Source organism: Cervus canadensis, chromosome 1 (assembly GCF_019320065.1).
Source record: "Cervus canadensis isolate Bull #8, Minnesota chromosome 1, ASM1932006v1, whole genome shotgun sequence".
Classification (NCBI taxonomy): Eukaryota; Metazoa; Chordata; class Mammalia; order Artiodactyla; family Cervidae; genus Cervus; species Cervus canadensis.
In genome coordinates this window covers 10,418,994-10,441,265 of record NC_057386.1, presented here as the reverse complement: position 1 = coordinate 10,441,265, position 22,272 = coordinate 10,418,994, and the positions used below count along the sequence as shown (strand labels likewise).

Sequence of the window (22,272 nt, the reverse complement as noted above, 5' to 3'; positions counted from 1 at the left end):
CAAAATTCAACGTGTATTCATACATTGATCAGAGATAGTTAAAAGCCAACACTGGCATTTTTATTTTATATCTTTTAAAATCATAGCCTTTTTTTTTTTTTTTTTGCACACTCAAGCTAATGCACATTCCAGATCTTGGCCTGACTCCATTTCTGTATTCCTTGTGCCAACTGCCAGGTTGGCATCGCTCTCCTTTCCATCAACAAAAACATGGCATTTGGAACTCTACTGAAGATGGCCCTTCATAAAAGGAACTTCTCAGAGATGTCATGGACTCAGGAGCTTATAATCTAAGGTCAAGAAAACTGATAAGAACAGAACCATTTTAAAAGTAAAAATATTAAATGAATGCATTCAAGGAGAATGAGATTTTGTTTTGTTTTGTTTTTTTAAATCGTTGTCACGGTTCTACCTGGAGCTGTTTCTCTATCCACCCTTCATCTCTCAGGATTTGGGGAGAGGATTTACAGTATTGTCAAAGTGCTTTGAGCATCTCAAGCTGCTTTTTTATTTCAATTAACACTCAATCCTTAGTAGAGATGCAAAAAGTCAGATAGCTGTTTCTGACTATGGGCATCACTGGTTTTGTGTGTCTCAGGATCCTGCTGGTGGCGTTTTTAGATTGTATGAGAGGGCCCCCTCGTACAGGTCCTCTCTGTACACCCTCTCCAGGTCCCCACCTCTATCCGGATAAGGAGGAGAATCAGTCTGGCCTGTAGAAAGACCCCAGATCTGTGAAGGGGACCTGGGTGTTCTGCTTGTTCCAGGTTCTGTAGCTGGCAACCTTTCCGGAGCACAGTTTTCTGGTTTCCCAGTGGGGTGGGAATCTTTGTTCCCTGCAGGACTCTAGGTCCCAAAGATCCCAGGTGTAAACTGCTCTGCACATCTGCTCAAGAACTGTTCAAGGTCATACATCTTGTGGATTCAGGGACATTAGAAGATCTGTCATCGGGTTGCTTGGTCTTTGCCAGGCCCTGGCTTGCTCCTGGCAGCCTGCCCGCAATGCGGGGACGTGAGCTCCCTTTGTCACTGGCCTCAAGCTCTCTGTCCTTTTCCTTGCCTCCATCCACGCCATTCCACTTCAGCCTGGTCTCTTTGGCTGCAAGCTTCCTGGTCCCAGATGTCTTTTTTAAAAATTAATATATGTTATTTTTTTTAGGGTGGTACGGAGAATCCATGCACCCTCTCCAGGTTCCACTATTATTACTATTTTTTCATTGTGATAAAGTACACACAGCAGATTTTGAATACTGAACACTTTGAAGCACATAGTTCTACAGCTTTAAACGCATCCTCATCCTTGTGCGGCCGTCACCCCCATCCATCCCCAGGACTCTGCCCTCCCCTCCACCCGGGCCACTCCTCTGGCAAGCTTTCCTGCATACCTGCTCCTGCTCCCCTCAATGGCTCCTTCCAAACAGCCCCTGTCATCCCAGCCTGCGGTGCAGGGGTCAGGCCCTTAAATAGCTCTGTGTCCCTCCCTATCAGTCTCTCCTCCGTTTTATGGGTCCCTTGGAGGCATCAGCCCCTCTCTGGCCTGGCCGTGACCCTCTTCTTGGCCTGAGCTCCAGCCCTGATGTCTTTGAAGGATCGCTTCCACTCTCTCCTTCAGAGCCGTGACCCTTGTGTAGTGCACCCCAGAAAAGTTCCAGCTGCCCCTCCTGTTGGCTGTGATGTGGACCCTGCTGTGGAGCAGTCATGTACCCTGGAGGAGACGGGGGCCCCTCCCAGGCTGCCCCCCTGTCCCGGCTTGGCCCCAACCCCTGCCCCGCCCCCAGCCTGTTGAACCCTCTGGGGGCTCCCAGTTAGGACATAGCCTCAGGGTCAGGAGAGGATGGCAAGTGTTCAGAGGGTGCCCATGGGAGCTGTAGGTGTGACCTGAAGGTGGGATTGGCCCCAAGGCCAAGACCTTTCCTCTCTAAGGCCAATCACTGAAGCCTGAGAGCCTGCGAGCAAAGGGGCTGGGAGAGGGATGTGATGTGGGCTCCACCGGGAGACAGCTGGTCAGGGAAAGGAGGGGAGCAGGTGCTGGGGCAGGCCCTCCTCGTCCCCACCCTGCCACCGAACCCTCCTCCCAGCGCTCCCCCAGCCTCTGGCTTTCTAACTCCCCACCAAGCCTGTCGGAAGCCCAGGCCTGTGCTCCGCTCCGGACACAGCTTCCCCTTCAATGGTCGACACAGAGGAAATGATTCCGGCAGTGAGCGCTGAAGGGCCAGGACAGCCCGACCTTAGAAATCTAGACGGGGGACTTAACACTAGTACAGAGGGGCCCGCTGCTTCCCAGGGGTCTGGTCGGGTGGATCTAAGGACCCTAAGGGAGCTGGATGCTGCTGTGCACATGTGTGGCTTATCTGTGAAGCAGGAGCCACATGACTCTGACCATAAACCTTTCCACCATCCTGGGTTCATAGGGATACCCCTGAGGGACAGGCGGGGACACCAGGAGCTGCTCCCAGCCAGCCCACTGTTCGTCAGGTCTCGTTGCCAGAGCAGTGGGCACTGAAGCGCAGGAGCCTCCTCGCAGGAGGTCTCTGAAGGCCATTCTCCAGGCCGGCTCCTTCCAGTTCGCATCCCTGGACACAGAGCTGCACGTTCCTCTAGTCTGGGTGACACATGGGCCCAAGCCATGTTTACTAACCCAGTGACAGGTGCTGGGCTGCAGGCGGGGGAGAGGCCTTCTGCAGTCTTGGATCCACCCAACACTCAACATCCAACTGGTGACAGACCAGAGGAGGCGGTGGGGGAAGGCTCTGGGCAGCCACTGACGTGTCATTAATTTGTGCTGATAACAGCACAGCCTGAGCGGCAGAGGGGCTGGTCTGCCTCCTGTCAGAGCCTGATTCTCTGCCTTCCTTGGGGGTTCAGGGGAGCAGTGAGTGAACGGTTCCCAGTCTCACATGGTGATGGTGGCACCTGGGCACCCCCTCCCCCAGACCCGCGGGGTCAGAGTGTAGGGATTTGCCCTCCGAGTTTCTTAAAGCCCCCTGGTTTGGAGAAGCACTGCATCAGGTCACCTTAGAGCCCCTGGACATCAATGCTGTTCTGGCTGAGCCCTGCTTTTAGTGGCTCCGCTCGATTTGGGGCAACTGCACCCCAAGGGCGCTGTCCTGAGCTTTGGGTGGGGAGGGCCTCCATTCTCATCTGGGAGGTGGAGGCCTTTCAGCAACTGTGCTCTCTGGGATTCTTTTCCTTCCCTCTCTTCCGACAGGGTAGGGGTAAACTCAGATTTATGTTCACCAGCTGGAAGCCTCGTATAGAACTGCCAAATTAGGATGCTGCCAACTCAGATGGTGGGAGCAGAATAGAAATTCACACCAAGCAAGGAACCCAACCTCTGCGGACTTGTGTGTTGCCTGGCTTCCCCACGGTGGTCGGCCACCAGACACAAGCTGTGACTGTGGAGCTGAGGGCCCTATGTGATAGGCGATTGTCACTCTTGGCCTGGGCGCAGGTGAGGGGCCCCTGGCAGGCCCCGCTGGGGTGTGAGGCATTCTGGATACATGGGCCTTGCCTTCTAAATAGCAACAAGCCATCTCTTTCAACAGAAGCAAAATAAGGCAGTAAGGGGGATTCCAGGGGAAAGGACTGCAGGGGGTGGGGATGTGGGCAGGGAGGGCGTGTTTGGAGAGCTTGCTCTGGACTCCTTGCTTTGGCCCAAATGAGGAAGCTGTGGCTGGCGGATCCTGAGAAGGACTGCACTGGCTGGATGCAGTCACCATGTCAGTTTCCTATGAGCAGAGCCTGGTTTACTGTACACCCGGGGGGCTGCCAGTCCCCACAGAGGAGAGGGGCTTCCATGATGGTTGGTGTGAAAGGCAGACCATCAAGTTTCTGAAATTTACTGTAACAGTGGTGCTGCAGTGGAGTGGGGGTGGTTGCTGGGGAAAGAAGTTAACATGACCCTCCCCTTCCCCCATATCCCCCCTTCCCCCCATTTTTAAACATTTCTCATAAGATTGTATATGACAAGTATCTGAGTTTTATTAAGCTGTAATTGATCTCCCTATTTCTTAAAATCAAACAATAGTATACAAAAAATAAATAAATAAAGGGAAATAGTGATAAAAACAATACAAACACTCATTCAATGAGTTGGTGAATGCGTGGCTTTTTCAGGTAAATGTATACTTTGAATTAGACTTTTTGAAATATCAGAAGTAGTTCATTGAAAATGGAACCATAAGAAAATTAGATGAAAATATAAGCCAACATTAATGGATTTTTGGCTTGGGAAGAATGATATAAAGTGTAAAATTGATAAAAAAGAAATCACTAAGGGAAAGTTACCATCAGTTTGCCTAGATGTTTAAAACGTCTGTATTTCTGATGTTGAAGCTGAAACGCCAATACTTTGGCCACCTGATGCGAAGAGCTGACTCATTTGAAAAGACTCTGATGCTGGGAAAGATTGAGGGCAGGAGGAGAAGGGGACGACAGAGGATAAGATGGTTGAATGGCATCACCAACTCAATGGACATGGGTTTGGGTGGACTCTGGGAGTTGATGATGGACAGAGAGGCCAGGCGTGCTGTGGTTCATGGGGTCGCAAAGAGTTGGAAACGACTGAGCAACTGAACTGAACTGAATGCAATTTAAAGGCAAACTAGGGAAAATATACAAACAGCAAAAGATTCAGATTAAGATCTTTGCTATATAAAGATTTCTTTCCTATTAATAAGGATTCCGACACCCCAGCAGAAATATTAGCAAAGTACACCAACAGACAATTCACAGGAAGAACACAAATGTTTAATACAAATAAGGCAACCCACTCAAGCAAACGGATTATCAGAAAACCATTTTGCAATGACCAAATTAGCAAAAAGTCAAATCCCTTAAAACTCTGATTTTTAGAAATCAATGGATTTTTAGAAATCCACTGGACATTATATCAGTTTGGCCTCCCAAGGAAATAGGAATTCCAGAAATTAACCTAGGAAAACAGGATACAGATGAAGATTTCTGCATAAAAATGTGAAGTTTATTATTTAGGTAGCCACTATTTGGAAAACAAATATCTAGTGATGGTGGCTAGTTCAAGAATGATGCATTCTTGTAATATATTTATAGATGTTAAGATGGAGGGTTGACATTTTGGATTTTTTAATTAATTAATAATGTGGTATATTAGTTTTCTGTGACTGCCATAAAAAGTACCACAAACTGGGTGTCTTAAGCAACAGAAATCAATTTTCTTACAGTTTTAGAGTCAGGAAACCTGAGATTTTGAAGGGTTGGTTCCTTCTGAGGTCTCTCTCCTTGGCTTGTAGAGAATTGTCTTCATGTTCACACTACATTCTCCTTGTATACCTGTAACTATCTCCAAATTTTCTTTTTTTAAATGACACCAGGGACTTCCCTGGTCAACCAATGGTGAAGACTTCAAGATCCCAATGCAGGGGGCCTGGATTTGACCTCTGATCAAGGAACTAGATCCCACGTGCTGCAACTGAAGACCTTGCGTGTGACAACTAAGACCTGGTGCAGCCAAGTAAATAAATATTTTTCAAAATAATAATAAAATAAAGGACACCAATCACTGGATTAAGGCCTACCCTAATGACCTAATTCTGACTTGATTATCTCTATATAGAAGCTACTTTCTTTTTTTTTTTAAAGCTGAAAATTTTTTAATATTTCTGTCATTTCACAAAACATCTTTTGTTGACATTCTACAAATCATACCATCCAATAATGTTCCAATACTTTCTTCTTGTGAAGATAGTTTATATACCTTTTTGACTTCTGTAATATTTGTTATTTCGGGGAGATTTTTCAGAGGAAACTGATGACCTTCTACCTGAGATATTAGCTATTCTTGACTTATTTGTTTTTTACCCTCTTCAATATAAGCAATCAAAACTGAAGTATCATTTGCTGAGATACCAAATTTTTTCAAGGCCTCTGAAATATTGTTATTTGGGGAAAGATTGAAAATAACTTCAGTAGATAGAGTTCTTGTCTTCATTTTCCCCAGTTTGTAGAGGTGAACTGCTTTGTTAGCGGCCACAATTATCTGAAATGGATCAACAATCACTGTAGGGTTTATTAATGAGCCATCAATGGCACCTTCCATGGCCTTTTTTCTCAAGCCCGCAGCATTTTTTTACATCTTTAAATAACAGAAGGGTCACCCTGTATTCAGGGAATAGGTCCAGCTGATGTGTTAACTGCATTTCATAGATAAGCAGGATGCTACATCACGTCCCCGTCCCTAGAAGCTACTTTCAAATAATGTTGAATTATGAAGTGTAGGGGCTTCCCTTGTGGCTCAGATGGTAAAGAATCTGCCTGCAATGCAGGAGACCTGGGTTCGATCCCAGGGGTCTGGAGAAGGGAATGGCATTGCACACCAGTATTCTTGCCTATAGAATTCCACAGACAGAGGAGCCTGGCGGGCTACAGTCCCTGGGGGTGCAAAGAGTTGGATACGACTGAGCAACTGGCGTGCACACACACACATGAAGTATGGGGGTGAGAACTTTAACGTGAATTTTGAGGGGACAAATTTTGGCTTATAACACGTGGAAAAATACATTATAACAGAAAGCAAGATATGATATAATTCTAGTAGGTGGTTTTGTTTTGTTAAGATAGACACAGAAGATAGTAGAAAATACACAGATATTTTTGGGTTGTGTGAGTTCAGGGACACGTGTTCTTTATATTGACACTTCTCTGAACACGTTTCATAATTAAAAAAAGAAAAAGCTTTAAAAAAATAGGTCAAGGAATCTCCACTTCTAGTTTGAAAGAGAGCAGAGATTGGGAACCAGTTTTAATTGAGGTGAAATAGGTTCATGAAGGAACAAATACATTGAAAAAAATAAGTGAACATTGAAGAGAGTAAATATTCGTGGCTAATGTTTAACAGACGTGTGGGATCTACCAAGAAGCAGATTATCTCCCACCCTTGAACAGCCTTGGGGGTGGAGCTGGGGGATTGTCCTTGCCTACCCAGGTTGGGTGGGGGCGCCTAGGAGCCAGAACTCCAAGCACGGAGGACAAAGTTCTCACGTCCAGGTGTGTCCACTCACTGGGGTGTGCGGACTTGGGGTGTGCAGTACCTGTTTTCTCGTTTGCAAAACTGTGCTGCTAGGACTTGCTTTCCAGGGCTGCAGTGGGATTTCACAGCCAATGTGGGGAAAATGCTATATTGTGAACACTTGTATTTTGGAATCCCCTTCAGAGCTTTCAGCACATTCTTTTGATTACCCTCAACAGTGGCAAACCATCTTCACTTAAAGATGGTGTGGTTTTTAAAATCATCTGAGTGTTGTTTGCAGCTCATTCTGGCAGTTAGTGCAATTAAACTAAGTATTAGTAATACTATTTGAGGCTCAGATGGAGGTGGGGCCCCAGCCCCGCCCTCGTCTTGCCCACCGGAGGCCATGGGCCCCAGGAGGCCACTAAGCACCTGGACCACGGCTGATCTGAACTAAGGTGTGCTTATGTTCAAAATATAAACCGGACTCTGGAGATGTAAAGAATGTAAAATAGCTCATCAGTAATTTTTTCATATTGATTACATGCTGAAGTAATACTATTGGGGATATAGTGGCTTAACTAAAAACATATTGTTAAAATGAATTTCCCTCATTTCTTGCTTTTTACTTTTTAAAAGTACAGCTACTTGGAAATTTAAAATTGCATATGAGGCCTCACATTGTATGTCTCCTGGGCAGTGCTGATCTGGAGAGGGGAATTCATTTTCTTGTATGGCTCATTAACTGATCTTGTAATTCTGGAGTGATTCTTGAATTCTAAAAATATTCCAGATGAATGAAATGAAGTCATCATTAGAATTGGAATATAGCTTTATCAGGTGATTAATTGGAAAGAACACACATACTCTGATGTGTAGGTTCCAGTGTGATTTAAGTTTCGAATCTTGGTCAGATGTCGCGTGTTCAGACAGGAGAACTCGGTGATTAAGATGGGGGAGACGCCCCCTCGACCTGGGGAGGCCAGAAGGCTTCCCCAAAAGTCAGCCTGGAGGGGATTTGGGTAGCGAGGAACAGCCCTGCTCTGAGTCCCCGAAAGTGGTCTGAGCCAGGGGTTGGTCATGTGTAGCGCATGAACCAAATCCCGCCTTCTGCCTGTTTTGTACAGTGCACAGGCTAAGGCTGGTTCTGACATTTGTTTTTCATAATTTTATTAATTGATTTTATTTTTGGCTCTGCTGGGTCTTTGTTGTTGCCAGGGCATTCCTCTAGCTGCAGTGAGCGGGGTCTGCTCTCTAGTTGTGGTGCGTGGGCTTCTCGTTGTAGTGGCTTCTTTTGCTGTGGGGCACGGGCTCTAGGGTGCTCGGGCTCCAGTAGTTGCAGCCTGTGGGCTCAGTAATTGTGGCTCCCAGGCTCCAGAGCACAGGCTCAGTAGTTGTGGCACACAGGCTTAGTTGCTCTGTGGCATTTTCCCAGCTCAGGGATGGAACCCATGTCTCCTGCATTGGCAGGCAGACTCTTTATCACTGAGCCACCAGGGAAGCTTGGTTATGACATTTTAAATGATTGGAAAAAATTGAAGGGTTTTCCTGTGTGACATCAGAATTATATGGAACTGGCATGAGTGAAGTGCAAGTGTTAGTCTCTCAGTCATGTCTGACTCTTTGTGACCCCATGGACTGTAGCCCACCAGGCTTTTCTGTCCATGGAATTCTCCAGGCAAGAATACTCGAGTGGGTAGCCATTCCCTTCTCCAGGAAGTCTTCCAAACCCAGGAATTGAACCTGGGTCTCCTGTATTGCAGGCAGACTCCTTACCATCTGAGCCACCAGGTAAGCAAACAGTCCGGTGGGAACAGTCACACCTGCCTGAGTACTGCCTACTTTCTTTCGTACAACAGGGAAGAGTTGAATAGTCTCCACAGTGACCTTTGGGTCCACAGAGCCAAAAATATTTCCTGTCTGGTCCTTTACAGAGCCTGCTTACCATCGCTGGGGCTGAGGGGTCAACTTAATTCTGTAACCCACATTGAAAGTGGGGTCTCAGGCTTGATGGGTGCCAGAGAAGGGGTGGATTCGGGACCCTGGACATGGCCGAGATGGAGGGGCTTCTGTGGCTCAGGGATGAGAAGGCAAGGACCCCAGCTGGTCCTGGGTCCCCAGGGCTGGTGATTGTCAAAGTCATCTTGCCCTTAGGAACCTCAGCAATGACAGAGAAGAGAGTGGGGGATTTCTCTAGGTAAAGGTGCAGGATGGGAAAGGTGGCTCCGGGAGGCCCCCATGGAACTGTGTTTGGGAGAGTTAGTAGCCCCGGACACGACTGGAAATATGCAGGTAGAGGAGAGGTCGGAGCAAGGGGGCTCAGAGGGGCAACCAGAGAGCCATAAGGGGCTGAGGATCCAGCCTTCAGCTACCTGGTCCCAAGACATTGAAGGAAATTAGCGCCGAGACCACCCCTTCCCTGCTGAGCCAGATGGCCCCCTAGTCCCTTCCCTCTGCCCCAAGAAACTGTCCAAGCACTGGACACAAAGAGAACTCCATTTAGGGAACATCCTAAATCAGCCCTGGATTTAGGGGTAAGTGTACAAAATGCAGAAAGTACGAAGAACAATGTAATTTACCCTGAGAACCTCCTCCAGTTGACAATTAAAAAAAATTTTATTATGGTAAAATATACATGACATAGGGAATTCCCTGGTGGTTAGGACTCTGTGGTCTTAACCATTTTCAAGTGATAGTTCAGCGGCACTGGGGACATTTGGGTCCATGTTGTGCAGCCATTAACAGCATCCATTTCCATAGCTTCTTCATCTTCCCAAACAGTAACTCTCCCCATTAAACACTAACTCCCCAGCCCTCACCCAGCCCTGGGCACCCACCCTTCTATTCTCTGTCTCTATGAGTTTGACTGTCCCAGGTACCTAATGTCAATGCAATATTTGTCCTTCTGTGACTGGCTGGTTTCACTGAGTATGTCCTCAAGTTCCATCTACATTGTAGCAGGTATCAGAATTTCTCTCCTGAAGGCTCAGTAATACCCCATCATATGGACAGACTCTGTTTTGTTTATCTATTCCCAGTCAATGACTTTATCATATTGGCTTCAAGTCTTTTCTGTTTCTTTCTCCGAGAGTTGGAATTGCAGCCCATCTGCGACATTCCCATTCCAGCCACCTCGCCCTTCGAGGCTGGCCTGCACCCTGCCCAGAGTGGCCTGGCTCTCAGACATCTATGATCTCTGACCAGGAACCAGCTTTTCACACATCTGTTCATTTATACAGCCGACATCATGCCCATGGTAGGCACTCCCAGCTTGGTAGGCAGCCCTCATGGGCCCCATGGACAGGAACATTTGGTTGGTCCACATAGCTGCTGCCAGGGCTTCTGTTTCATTTTTGCTGGAATTAACATTACTTTTTGCCAGTGTATCAGATGTTGGGTTTTCATTTCATGTTCTCAGTCCTTCCATTTCCTCTTCTGTGAATCGCCTGCTTTTTCTGTTGGGATATTGCTCCTTTTTGCGGGGAGTCTTTAGGAGTAGGAGTTCTGTATATATTCTCAAGCTGATCGTTTGATTCCTAGCTTATTTTTTTTTTTAAAGAATGAGTTGGGTGTTAATTCGAGTCCTTCACCTATCCCTTGTGACTCCTTCTCAGCAGAGGTGGCCAGCATGTGTTAGGACAAGAGGCTGGGCTTTGGGATGATGACACACGGGTCAGGTGAGGATGGAGAAGACCTGGAGGGGTGGGAAGGAAGACAGAGAACCAGGACATTCCCTGGGAAGCAGAGGGCTGAGAACCTTAGGAAGGAAGGGACACAGTGGTGAACCCTAAGCAAAGAGAAAGTCTGGAGGTTTCCCTGGTGGCTCAGATGGTAAAGAATCCACCTGCAATGCAGGAGACCTGGGTTTGATCCCTGGGTTGGGAAGATCTCCTGGAGGAGGGCCTGGCAACCCACTCCAGTATCCTTGCTTGAACTGTGGTGTTGGAGAAGACTCTTGAGGGTCCCTTGGACAGCAAGGAGATCAAACCAGTCAATCCTAAAGGAAATCAGTCCTGAATATTCATTGGAAGGGCTAATGCTGAAGCTGAAACTCCAATACTTTGGCCGCCTGATGTGAAGAACTGACTCATTAGAAAAGACCCAGATGCTGGGAAAAATTGAAGGCAGGAGGAGAAGGGGATGACAGAGGATGAGATGGTTGAATGGCATCACCAACTCAACGAATATGAGTTTGAGCATGCTCCGGGAGTTGGTGATGGACAGGGAAGCCTGGTGTGCTGCAGTCCATGGGGTCACAAAGAGTTGGACATGACTGAGCGACTGAACTGAACTGCTGTGGGAACAGGTTCCTCTAGACTGGTCCTTTTGTAGGAGGTGCACACTTTGGGCTTGTGGGATCTTAGTTCTCAACCAGAGATTGAACCTGGGCCTACAGCAGTGAAAGTGCCCATTTCTAACCACTTCACTGCCAGGGAATTCCCTAGACTGGTTCTTAACAGGGTGATTTTGCCTTCGAAGGATATTTGCAATGCTGGAGACATTTTTGGTTGTCATAGTGGAAAGGGGTGCTAGTGGAATCTGGTGAGTCGAGGCCACGGATGCTGTAAAACACCCTACAAGGCACAGGACAGCCACCACCACTAAGAATGGCCCAGCCCTGAGTATCTGTAGGGCCACAGTTGAGAACCCATTTCCTCTGTATGGCCTTGTGCTAGCAGGACCCCTTCTGTGGTTGCACAGCTTCCGTTTGCAGCTTACCTGTGTGGGACACAATGCTGCCCCAGGGATGGCCTGTCCAAGTTGATGACCTTGGGCCATGCCTGTCCTCTCTCTTCCTCCCCTAGGCAGGTCTGGAAGAGCCCCACCTGGGCCCAAGTGTGCGGAGGATGGAAACACTGCCCCGACAATGTCTCTGGGCCGCCTCCTTCGCCGGGCCTCCTCCAAAGCCTCGGACTTCCTGACCCTCACCCCGGGTGGTGGTGGCGGCGGCGGTGGGCCCCCCACCGTCCTGGATGGGGAGATCATCTACTCCAAGAACAATGTCTGCGTGCACCCGCCAGAGGGGCTGCAGGGGCTGGGGGAACACCACCCAGGTGAGCCCGGCGCGGGGAACCTGGGGTCACGGGCTGGGAGAAGAAGGCTTGGGGTGACAGGCCCAGGGAGAGCTGGCTGATCTCTCTGAAGTTAGCAAGCTTCTGTGTCACTTTCCCGTTTGCCCTAATTTCCCCATCTGGGAAGCACATCACTGGCCTTTGACTCACAGAGGGGAGGCAGGACGGTCGAAGGGGAATTAGCTGTGTTTGCAATGGAAGAGGGCATTCGTGCATACAGGGCTGCTGAGAGAGGGCTGCTGGGAGGCGGGAGCCCCCGACTGCAGGGAGGGAAGTGGGGCATCGTCTTCTTCAGGAAGCTGCCTGGTGGGGGGATTTCCCCCAGGCCCCCTTGAGTGTGTTCGGGAACATAGCCCTCAGGTCAGGCTTGGTGGTTTCATCCCTTCCTGCAGCCCAGAGGGTGGGATGAGGACCTAGCAGGTTGTGAAGTGGGCCTGGGACGCTGAGGACATGGAAATCATTAATCCTGTGCACCCTTTGTGCTTAAATTCACTGTTTTGAAATGGGGGGAGGAAGCTCTCAGCCTCTGCACAAATGGAGATGGAGGGTCCTTTCCTGACCCTTCACACCAGAACCTGGAGTTACCCTGGGCTGTTTGAGGGACACTACAGCCTGCGGCTCTCCTGAGTCCCAGGAGTGGGTAACTTTTCCTGTGGTGACAGTGACTTTGCTATCTTTTGCCAAGCTGCAGAGAAAGAGACTGCGTTTTTTCCAGGGCTCCAGTTGTATTCTGAGCCCCCAAACAGCAAGCTCTCCTGTGCACGAAGGGAGTGGGCACAGATTCTCTTTGCAGGAGTGTCACTAACTGTGACTCTTCTTGGGCAGGGAGCTTAACTCTCCGGAAGTATTCTTGTCCTTCTGCCTTGATAAGCATATCTTTACAGTGGACAGTTAGCTACAGATTGAGAGTCACCAGACCCTCCAGGTTCCAAAGCAGGAGAGCGGACTTCCAGTCCCAGCTCTTTCCTGGGTTATGAGGACCCTGAGCCTTCTCCAGGGGACATCACAGCCCCATCCAAAGCCCCCACAGATAGGTCAAGTGGGAAGCCCTGAACAGGTCTTGGAAGCAGATTCTGAACTGTGAGGGTGGGGGATTCCAGGGTCCTGGTCCGTGAACTGTGCTCTAGAAGGCTGAGTGGCGTGTTGCCTTGCCCCTGTGGATGCCTGACCATGGGCCCAAATTCCAAGGACTCAGGGGGCCAGGAGCAGAGGTCCTAGGCCTGAGTCTGAGGGTGTTGCATGTTCTGGGCATAAAGCAAAAATAAAAGCTGCAGCCTTTGAAGGGCTTCTGGTATCATCCTTGCCTGATGGGAGGCAAGGGAGAGGGGGCCAGAGGTCTCAGGCTCCCTTCCCAACCCAAAGCCATGTGGAGACATTTGACCTCACCTGAATGTTATGCTTCTGGACAACTGGTTGACAACCCCCGAGTTCCCTGCTGTTTTGGAAGTGGGAGCTGGGCTAAGGATTCTGGGTTGAGTCAGAGCCCTGGGGCATGAAAGGGGCCCCAGCTCCTGCCCCAGGGGCTTCTCAGAGACCCAGAGGCCTGGGAACCTGGGTGCCATAGGCCTAAGAGTTAGGACATCCCCAAATGGCAGGTGTCTCAGGAGGAAAGGCCACCTTCCTCCCAAACTGAGCATTCAGGGGCCCTAAGAGCCCACCCATGTGCCGCTGGCCTCAGAGAACTGCTCTTCTCTTCTTTGTCAGCAATCCGGGACATGACATTGAAGATGGCCCTCCTTCCAACAAGCAGTTTTAAAGAAGAGATGCTGAGAAGCCTCAGCCAACAGGGAGAGGCCCAAATGCCACTCATCTTGGATTTATCTTTTGTGTGACGTAGTGATAAAGTCTGCAGCCTGAGTCCCTCCTAAGATTGCGATGAAGCCGGTGGCATTTCTGGGTCCCTGGGCGCCTCCCCAGCCACCTGGGCTCATCCAGACCAGGAGGCTGATGGAGGCAGGGGAGCCCCGGGGCCCCTAGAGCGGTAGACAGGGTGGGGCTCTGAACAAGAGGGAGAGGGAAGGCACAGGGTATCCTGCTGCTTGAGGGCTCGCCCCCGGATCTGCTCAGTGTGTGTGCTTAGAAAATGCCCTCGACTCTCGTTCATCCTGAGTTCAACTGTATCCCTCGGGGTGCCTTCTTAGGGCTGGGCTGCACAGCCCCACGGTTTTCTCGCCTGGGTGTGGTTCTGGGAAGAAACCGGCTAGAGGGACTTGGTGCACGGCCCTCCTTACCATCTGTGCTCCTGACCCCTCATAGGCTACCTGTGCTTGTACATGGAGAAGGATGAACTGCTGGGGGCCACCCTCATCCTCGCGTGGGTCCCCAACTCCCGGATCCAGAAGCAGGACGAGGAGGCACTGCGCTATATCACCCCCGAGAGCTCCCCCGTGCGCAAGGCACCCCGCCCTCGGGGCCGGCGCACCCAGAGCTCAGGGGCCCCCCACCAGCCGTCCCCCACGGAGCCCAGGTCCACCCTGATCCCCAGAGACGAGGACATCCTGGTGGTGGCCCAGAGCATCCGAGACACCGAGTGCGTCAGCCCTTCGCCCGAGGATGGGGAGAAGCTGGCCCCGGGCTTGGGGACAGACGGCCCCCTCCCAGCCTTGCCACCGGCCCATAGCGACTCAGGAATCTTGTCAGCGGTCAGTTCGCAAGACGGGACGGAAGAGGGCCGGGAGCCCCGACCCGAGGTGGGCGAGGAGGAGGGTTCCTTGGAGCTGTCGGCCGAGGGTGTGAGCAGGGCCAGTTCCTTCGACTCGGACTCAGAGGCCTTCTCTTCACCCTTCTGCCTCTCGCCCATCAGCGCCGCCCTTGCTGAGAGCAGCAGCTCCGTGTTCCTGGAGAGCGAGAGCGGGTGAGTTCCCCACTGCCCTCTGCGTCTCTGGGGCCAAGAGCAAGGGCCTGTGTCCCTGCTCTGCTCACTGAGCACGGAGGACGCCTGCATCCCATTGCGTGGGCACCAGAGTGCCTTCACTTCATGCCACCCCAGGGGGTTGTGAAGGACATGTAGCCCGGGCTGGGGGGCTGGGAGTTCCCTCCCCCTTCTCTCCCCTTCCCTAGGACTAAACCTTCTCAGCCAAGTCTGACCAGCCCCGTACACCAGTCCAGACCCCCCGGGGCCAGGCCTTAGCATCCTGGCGCCTTCTGTGCTCATCACTGGAGGGACTGAGATGGTCCGTCAGGCAAACTTAGGGAGGCCGGGGTGGTGGCAGAAGGCTTGTGGGGGAGGCCTGGTCCCCAGCCAGGCTCTGTGCTCTGCCTGGGGCCAAGCCAGGCACAGGGCCTGGCCCGCCAGAGGGGCCCTTAGCCTTTCTACTTCTGACACCCTCAAGCTGTAAGAGGCTGGAACGCAGCCCCAGGGGGAAGTTGGCAGCATTTACTTTACAGCCGAGAGCCCAGGGGGACCAGATGCCTGGGCATATTAGCGGGCTCACTTTCCTTGCCACACACACAGGGGCTGGGAGGAGCAGCAGTGAGATGTTGCCTGAAGGGGGAGGGTTATCATAGTGTCACATGGCGTCGTTGTTAGGGGGCCTCGGGGCCTCCCAGAGGTGGGCGCGCACAAGGCTCATGAACCACAGGCTTGGGCTAACTCAGAGCAGCCGGGGCAGGCGTGGGACTTGTACAGCCCCTTCTCATGCTTGGCTGTGGTCCGTGTTCTCATTAATTTCCAGGCTAATGATGGTGATGACAGTAAGTGCTGACGTTAGTCAGTCAGCATGTAATTCCTGAGCTCATGATGTGAGCTGGGCATGTGATCAGTGTGGATGTCTGAGTTTTGCCTGGGTGCAGGGCATGTGGGCCATGGATTAATTCTTTTTAGGTTCATAAGAACCCCAAACCCTGTGAGGTAGGTGCTCACATCACCCTCTGTGTATCGAAGGGAGAAGTGAGGCTCAGAGAGGTTAAGGAACTTGCTGGAGTTCACCCAGCCAGTTCAGGAGCTGAGCCAGATTTGAACCCTGCTGGGTTTACAACAGACCTAGAGCAATAAGATCACAGGAACTGATGTGAGAAAAGGAACAGGAGGGAGGAATGTGGAGCGCTTTGCTGCTTTCAGAGGGAAGGAATTTGGGACGAATTCTTTCCTGTTTTCTTCCCCAGTAAGATGTGGTCCATTAAAGCCTAAGGGTGAACTGATGACATTCTTCTCGTGTACTGAAGGGTGCATGTAAGGGTGAGGTCAGCTGCAGCCAAGGACTCCAGTGCCCCACGAGGTTCCCTGAGCCATGCGCCTGTTCCCCACTAGGGAACCAGGCTCAGAAGGAAACTTGAAGCCCTGCCTGAGTCCCGCCGCCAGTGGGGCTCTGTCAGAGCTCCCCCTGCTGGTGCCATGCTGCCAGTCACTCCCCATCAGCCCTTCTCAGCCACTTTCTGTCTCTATGGATTGCCTGTTCTGGACATTTCACATCAATGGGATCATGCAACTTGTGTCCTTTCGTGTCTGCCTCCTTTCACTGAGCACAGTGTTCTCAAGGTCCATCCAAGCGTGTCAGGACTCCATTCATTTTTATGACTGGCTAATACTCCACTCCAGTATTCTTGCCTGGAAAATCCCGTGGACAGAGGAGCCTGGCAGGCTACAGTCCATGGGGTCGCAAAGATTTGGACACGACTGAGCCACTTCACTTCACTTCAATACTCCCAGCAATTTTCACCTCCTGTTGGATTTGGGAACTACGTGCAGACTCCTAACCTGAAGCTGGGTGCCATCTGTCAGGTGTGGGAGTTTGGCTGTCCCGTCATGAGTCCTTTTTGTGGTCATGCTTTGGAAACCCAAGTTACATCTTCCAGACCCCGGTTCCACCCAATTTAGTTTAAGGTTCATGTTTCTGCTTAGAGCTGCAGGGCATGTTCGGAAGGAATACTGTAGTGTTGTGAGGGAGATCCCTCCCTCGCCGTGGAGCCTCAACAATTCCATATTGCTTGCTTTTCTGGCTCAGTCTGTCCAGTTCCGCCAAGGCTTTGGGCTGGGGCAGGATCTCCATGAGTGAGGTCCCCCTCCTTGCCTCCCAGGAGCATGTGCTTCAGTCAGGGGCTGATGTGAAAACAGGCTGTTTTTGAGATGCAATGTGAGAGATATTACATGGAGGCATCCTGGTTCCTGACCCAGCCATGCTTGACAGGTTGCTGGAAGTTTAAAAAAGAGAAAAAAGCAGCTATGGATTTCAAGAGGGACTGGGTGGGCCCTGGGCTCTGCATTTTCTGCCAGGCTGCTCCTGCTTCTTTGTTCCTGGAGTTGAGCTGCAATTTTGTCTCCCCACCACATTCGAGACCTGAAAGCAAAGCTGGTGTGTCTCCACTCCCTCCTGCCTCCCACCCCATTACAGCTCCCACCCAGTGATGGGCCTGGAAATCTGGACTAAATGGTCAGTAGTGCTGGGTGCTATAGAGCAAGGCTTCCCAGCCCAGTGAAAAATGAGAATGCCCCAGGCAGCTTTGAAGGCCCCTGATTCCCAGGCCTACCCAGACTGATTGAAGCAGAATGACTGGGGTGGTCCCTGGACATGGGCAGAGTTTGACCTTTCTGTCCATGGGTCTCCAAAGTGCTGCTGGGCTTGAGAACCACAGTTGTGATGTGGGGAGCATCCCTCATAGCTCAGTTGGTAAAGAATCCGCCTGCAATGCGGGAGACCCCGGTTCAATTCCTGGGTTGGGAAGGTCTGCTGGAGAAGGGATAGGCTACCCACCCCAGTATTCTTGGGCTTCCCTTGTGACTCAGCTGGTAAAGAACGCGCCTGCATTGCAGGAGACCTGGGTTCGATCCCTGGGTTGGGAAAATCCCCTGGAGAAGGGAAAGGCTACCCACTCCAGTATTCTGGCCTGGAGAATTCCATGGACAAAGGAACCTGACAGGCTACAGTCCAAGGAGCACAGAGGCATGGACCTTGTAGAGAGGGCATCTGGAGTGAGGTCCTGGAGCACCAGCATCTGCTGGACCAGACTCCCCACAGGGAGCTTGTCTTTGAGGATTTGAACGTGCCCGTAGTGGCTCCAGGAGCAGAGGCTCTTCATTTAACTGGGAATTGGGTCCCCTCGGGGGAGCAGACAGGCTGGCTCACGGGATCCCTCTAGTGGCAGAACCGAAGAACTACATGTGGAGACAGCGTGTGGCTGGGCAAGGGTGGGAGGAGCAGCCCCCCATCTGAGAGCCACTTAAACGTTTTGTGACGTGGCAAATAGTTTACGGAAGGGTTGAGTGGTTAAAATGACAGTGTCCATTTGTGTGCTACCTGTGGGGTTTAGCCAGGCACAGCCTCATCCCTAGATGAGGCCACCTGCCATGCCACCCCAGCATAGTGATGGCTGGAAATTCTTGACCACATGAGTATCCAAAGACTGTTGGGAAGTGGGTGGACAAGGAAGGCTTTGTGGCTGACTTGCCATCATGGGCCCTTCTCCCACTGAGGACTGAGTTCTACAAACAGGGGTTAGGGTCTGTGGCTGTCTCAGTCCTGTACTTTCCATAGTGTCAGAAATCAAGGCTTTGGGTTGGGATGAAGGTGAGAATAACCACCAGACAAGATCAGTGGCCAGCCCGTCATTCGTTTATGTCCTGAGAGGTACCTGGTCCAGTCTCTGGGGCTAGTTGGATGAGGATGTCATATAACAGGACCCCCATGTGGACCCCTATGTGGCATCTCAACTGCCCCCCTGCCTGGGGAAGTATGTGGTGACATTTATGAGCTGAAAACACAGCTCCCACTCCCTAAATCAAAAGGTGTCTTCTGGAACTCATCCTAAGAACCAATCTAAATTATAGAAATAAAGCATATTTGCATGAAGATGTCCATCTTGCTCTTCTTTATAATGGAGGGAGAAAGGGAAGAATCTACAGAAAGAGTTGCATTCATTACTGTTCATCTTCCAGGTTAAGGAGTTTTAATGGGGGCCTGTGAGCCCCCTGAGGTCTTCCACCACTTCCTGTATGTGTGCTCATGGGTGTCTGTTTACCTGAGGAGGGGGCACTTCTGGCTCCCCCAAGGGTGCAGAACCTTAGTACTGCTAGAAGATTATGCGGTATTAGTAAAGGTTATACAGCAGTGTGGAAATTTGTGGTGTATCAGAAACAAAGCAGGTAGCAAATGATGTACACATTTTGACTGAAATCCATGGGAAGGCCTGATGCATGAATGAGACCATCCAAGCAGCACTGCCCACTAGAACTTTCCTGATCTGTGCCATTGCGACAACGTCACTGCCTTGCTTACCTGGGGAATACGTGAAAGGTGGCTAGTGTGACTGACAAGCTGGGTTTTTAATTTTACGTGATATTGATTGAGATAAATTTAAGTGACACATGTGAATGCCCTATTGGACAGCACCAGCTGAGAGGAAGCTGTGCCAATATGTTAGGATAGGGTGGTCATGAGTCATTTTTTTTTCTTTCTCATGTTTCAAAGATGTTACAGTGTGACTGTATTAATCATATGATGAAACAAAGCTTTAAAACTAGATAGCCAGGGACTTCCCTGGGGGTCCAGTGGTTAAGAATCTGCCTTCCAATGTAGGGGATGTGGGTTCAATCCCTGGTTGGGGAACTGAGATCCCACATGCTGCAGCTAAGAGTTCTCATGCCGCAACTAAAATATCCCACATGCCCCAACTAAAGAACCTACACGCCGAAATTCAAAGATCCCATGTGCTGCAACTAAGACCTGATGCAGTCAGATAAATAAATATTAAAAAAAAATAGATCACATAGCTGATAGCCACTGCATAGCTCAGACCAGCTCACCCCCGTCTGCTGTCTTGCATGCTTGTTAATGAGAAGGCCCCTTAGGACCCCGTGACCCTCCTCCCCAGAGTTGTCATCGGTGCCCCCGCCCCCAGGGTAAATGTGTGCCATGTTTCTTCTCTCTCATCCCCTCCTCTTGTCATTCTTGGTGAGTGTTCTGGGGACGGCTGTCCTGAGTGAAGGGTGGTGTTCAGCTTACAGAATGAGCTGGGTGGCCTTGCCACTTTGAGGCTCTCACCTTGGCATCACTGGGGCGGTGGTCCAGCCAGCGCAGACACAGGTCCAGGAGAGTCGGGTGCAGCCATGAGGGGTGACAGCTGCCTGTCCCCGGGGTCCTACCTGGATGCTCCCCTGCCTGCCTACCTCTCCTCTCCTCTTTTCCCACACATGCTGTGGTTTGGCCAGCCATTCCCCACAGCCTCACCCTTCCCCAGCCTCCCTCCAGCTGGAATGTGCTCCCCTCCCCTGGTGAAACCCCAGCCAGACTGTGGCCTCCTCCATGACCCCGGCTGGCTCCCCAGAGCTCCTGCCGCTTTCCCCAGGCATCCTGTTTATGTGGCATTTAACATGTGCTGCCTCCTGCTGTTGCTTTTCCTTGAGCTGTACCGTCTTCTGGACCAGTGCCGTCCTATAGGACTTTCCATGGTGATGAACGCTGTCCAGCGCGGTAACCACTGGCCATGTGTGGCTGTGGACTCCTGGCAATGTGGCTCTGGAAACCAAGCAACTGGATTTTTAATGTTTTCATCTTTAATGAACTTAAAGTCCAGTAGCCACAGGCGCTGAGGGCTTCCATGTTGGACAGTGCAGGCCCAGAAGAAACTGCTTCTGGGGGGTGGGAGGGGGAGAGTCGTAGTCACCATCCTTGCAAAGAGGAGCCCCTCAGACTTCTCTGTCGAGAGAGAGAGAGAGAGAGAAAGGGGAAAAGGCCAGAAAAGTGAACAGGTGTCCCCGCCCTCCACCCAGGGGCTGGTTTCCTAGGGGGTGGATGGCAGGAGGGGTCACAAGCAGAAGCCAGTGAGGAGGGAGGGTAACGATGGAGCCAGCCCTGAGGGCAGTGACTGCGACAGCATGACGGCGCCCACCCCGCAGAGGGAGCCAGGCTGAAATAAATGGCATCTTAAGTGCTTTTTGCCTTTAGGAGGAAAAGGCTCTATGACACCAGAGTATCAGCCGTAAAGGCTGAATTATTCATACTGGCTCGATGTCGCTGGTGTAACTGGCCTTGCTTTTCCTGCCCTGCTCAGGGGAGAATCCAGCCTCAGAAGGACATGAAGCCTGTGAGCTGGGTGGGCCAGGGCCAGGTGCTGTCACTGATTGGGGGGCTGCCAGGAGGGACCCAGAGGGTGTCATGCTGGTCACCCAAAGCCTGGTGAGGGGGCAGGCTGTGCGATGCCATGAGATTCTTCGTTGCTTTGGGTGGTTTTCATAAATAACCTTGCTGTTCCTTTTCTGTCCAACCATCTTGGGGCAGGCAGGCAAGCCTGCAGGAGGAGAAACTGCAAGGGGTGGGGGGTGATATAAGCAAGGAAGACACTTTTCACCCCTTCCCACCCAGAGTAGCTAAAGCAAATAAGAACCCTCTCCCAGAGGTGGGAGATGAAGAAAGAAGAGGAGGAGGGGCCAGAAGGATGGGATCCTAAAGAGATGAAGAAGGGGAGCAGCAGAGAAGGGCCAGTGGATGTCCTCGGAGGCCATTCCAGCAGCAGTGGGACTGGGGATGGGGTGAGGGAAGCTTCCAGGGCTGTGCTGCCCAGGAGAGGAGGGTAATGGTCAGAGAGCATGAATGTGGGTCCTGGAGAGATTTAAGAGGTGGAATGGCCAAGAGTTGGTGAGAGGTGGGATGGCCAGGTGCTAGGGGGGCACACCCCCAAATTTCTGGAAGATACCTCTGGGCTAGCTCAGTACTGGGCCAGCCCGGGTGCCCCGGACGCCCCGAGGATGCTCCTGGAACACCCACCCTCACCCCCTGGGGGCCCCCAGCAGCAGCCTGGCAGCCGAGAGGCTGGCAGCTTCCAAAGATCTGTTGTTTGGGTTTGTTTGTGCTTCTGTAACCGGGAGCTGAGATTTATTTCTTTAAAACATCCCATCTCCCGACACCCTGCAATCTGTTCTGTGCGTCGTTAAGACTAATCTTGTCTTATGTTTCTGTAGCACTCGGCAGGCTCTGTGCCGCATCTATCCCTCCACACCCCCCCACACACATCCCTGCTCCATGTGCGGCCCCCCAGCCAAGGTGGCAGTCACTCACCACTCCCCTGCTCCATGCCTAGGGCTGGCTGATAGCAGGGCTCCAAAGGAAGCCTATTTGAGAAGGGCAGCTGGTGGGACTGAGCCCTTGGACCAGCCTGGGAGCCTTGCTGCCAGGCAGGGAAGCCAGGCCCTGCCTGGGGCGGAGGATGGCCCTTCAGCGTCTACCCCGCAGTTCTGGAAACGCATTGGCGGCCAGCTGCCACTGGCTCCAGGAGCTCAGAGGG

At 51.3% G+C, this 22,272-nt stretch overlaps 1 protein-coding gene and 1 pseudogene across 6 annotated transcripts in view; one reads left to right on the top strand and one right to left on the bottom strand.

The window, feature by feature from the left end:
* Nucleotides 1–22,272, top strand: part of TBC1D16 (TBC1 domain family member 16) — an 88,784-nt gene that overhangs the window by 7,582 nt on the left and 58,930 nt on the right. For 3 of the 6 annotated variants that reach the window (XM_043462567.1, XR_006268444.1, XM_043462548.1), the window contains 2 exons: nt 11,795–12,039; nt 14,314–14,911. In XM_043462567.1, coding sequence (XP_043318502.1) covers nt 11,853–12,039; nt 14,314–14,911 — 785 coding nt within the window. In that variant the 5' untranslated portion in view covers nt 11,795–11,852. Of the gene's footprint in view, nt 1–5,351; nt 5,492–11,790; nt 12,040–14,313; nt 14,912–22,272 lie in introns of those variants that run through there. The other 3 variants (XM_043462560.1, XM_043462556.1, XM_043462576.1) reach the window with 3 other exon arrangements.
* Nucleotides 5,515–6,176, bottom strand: LOC122438086 (annotated as a pseudogene).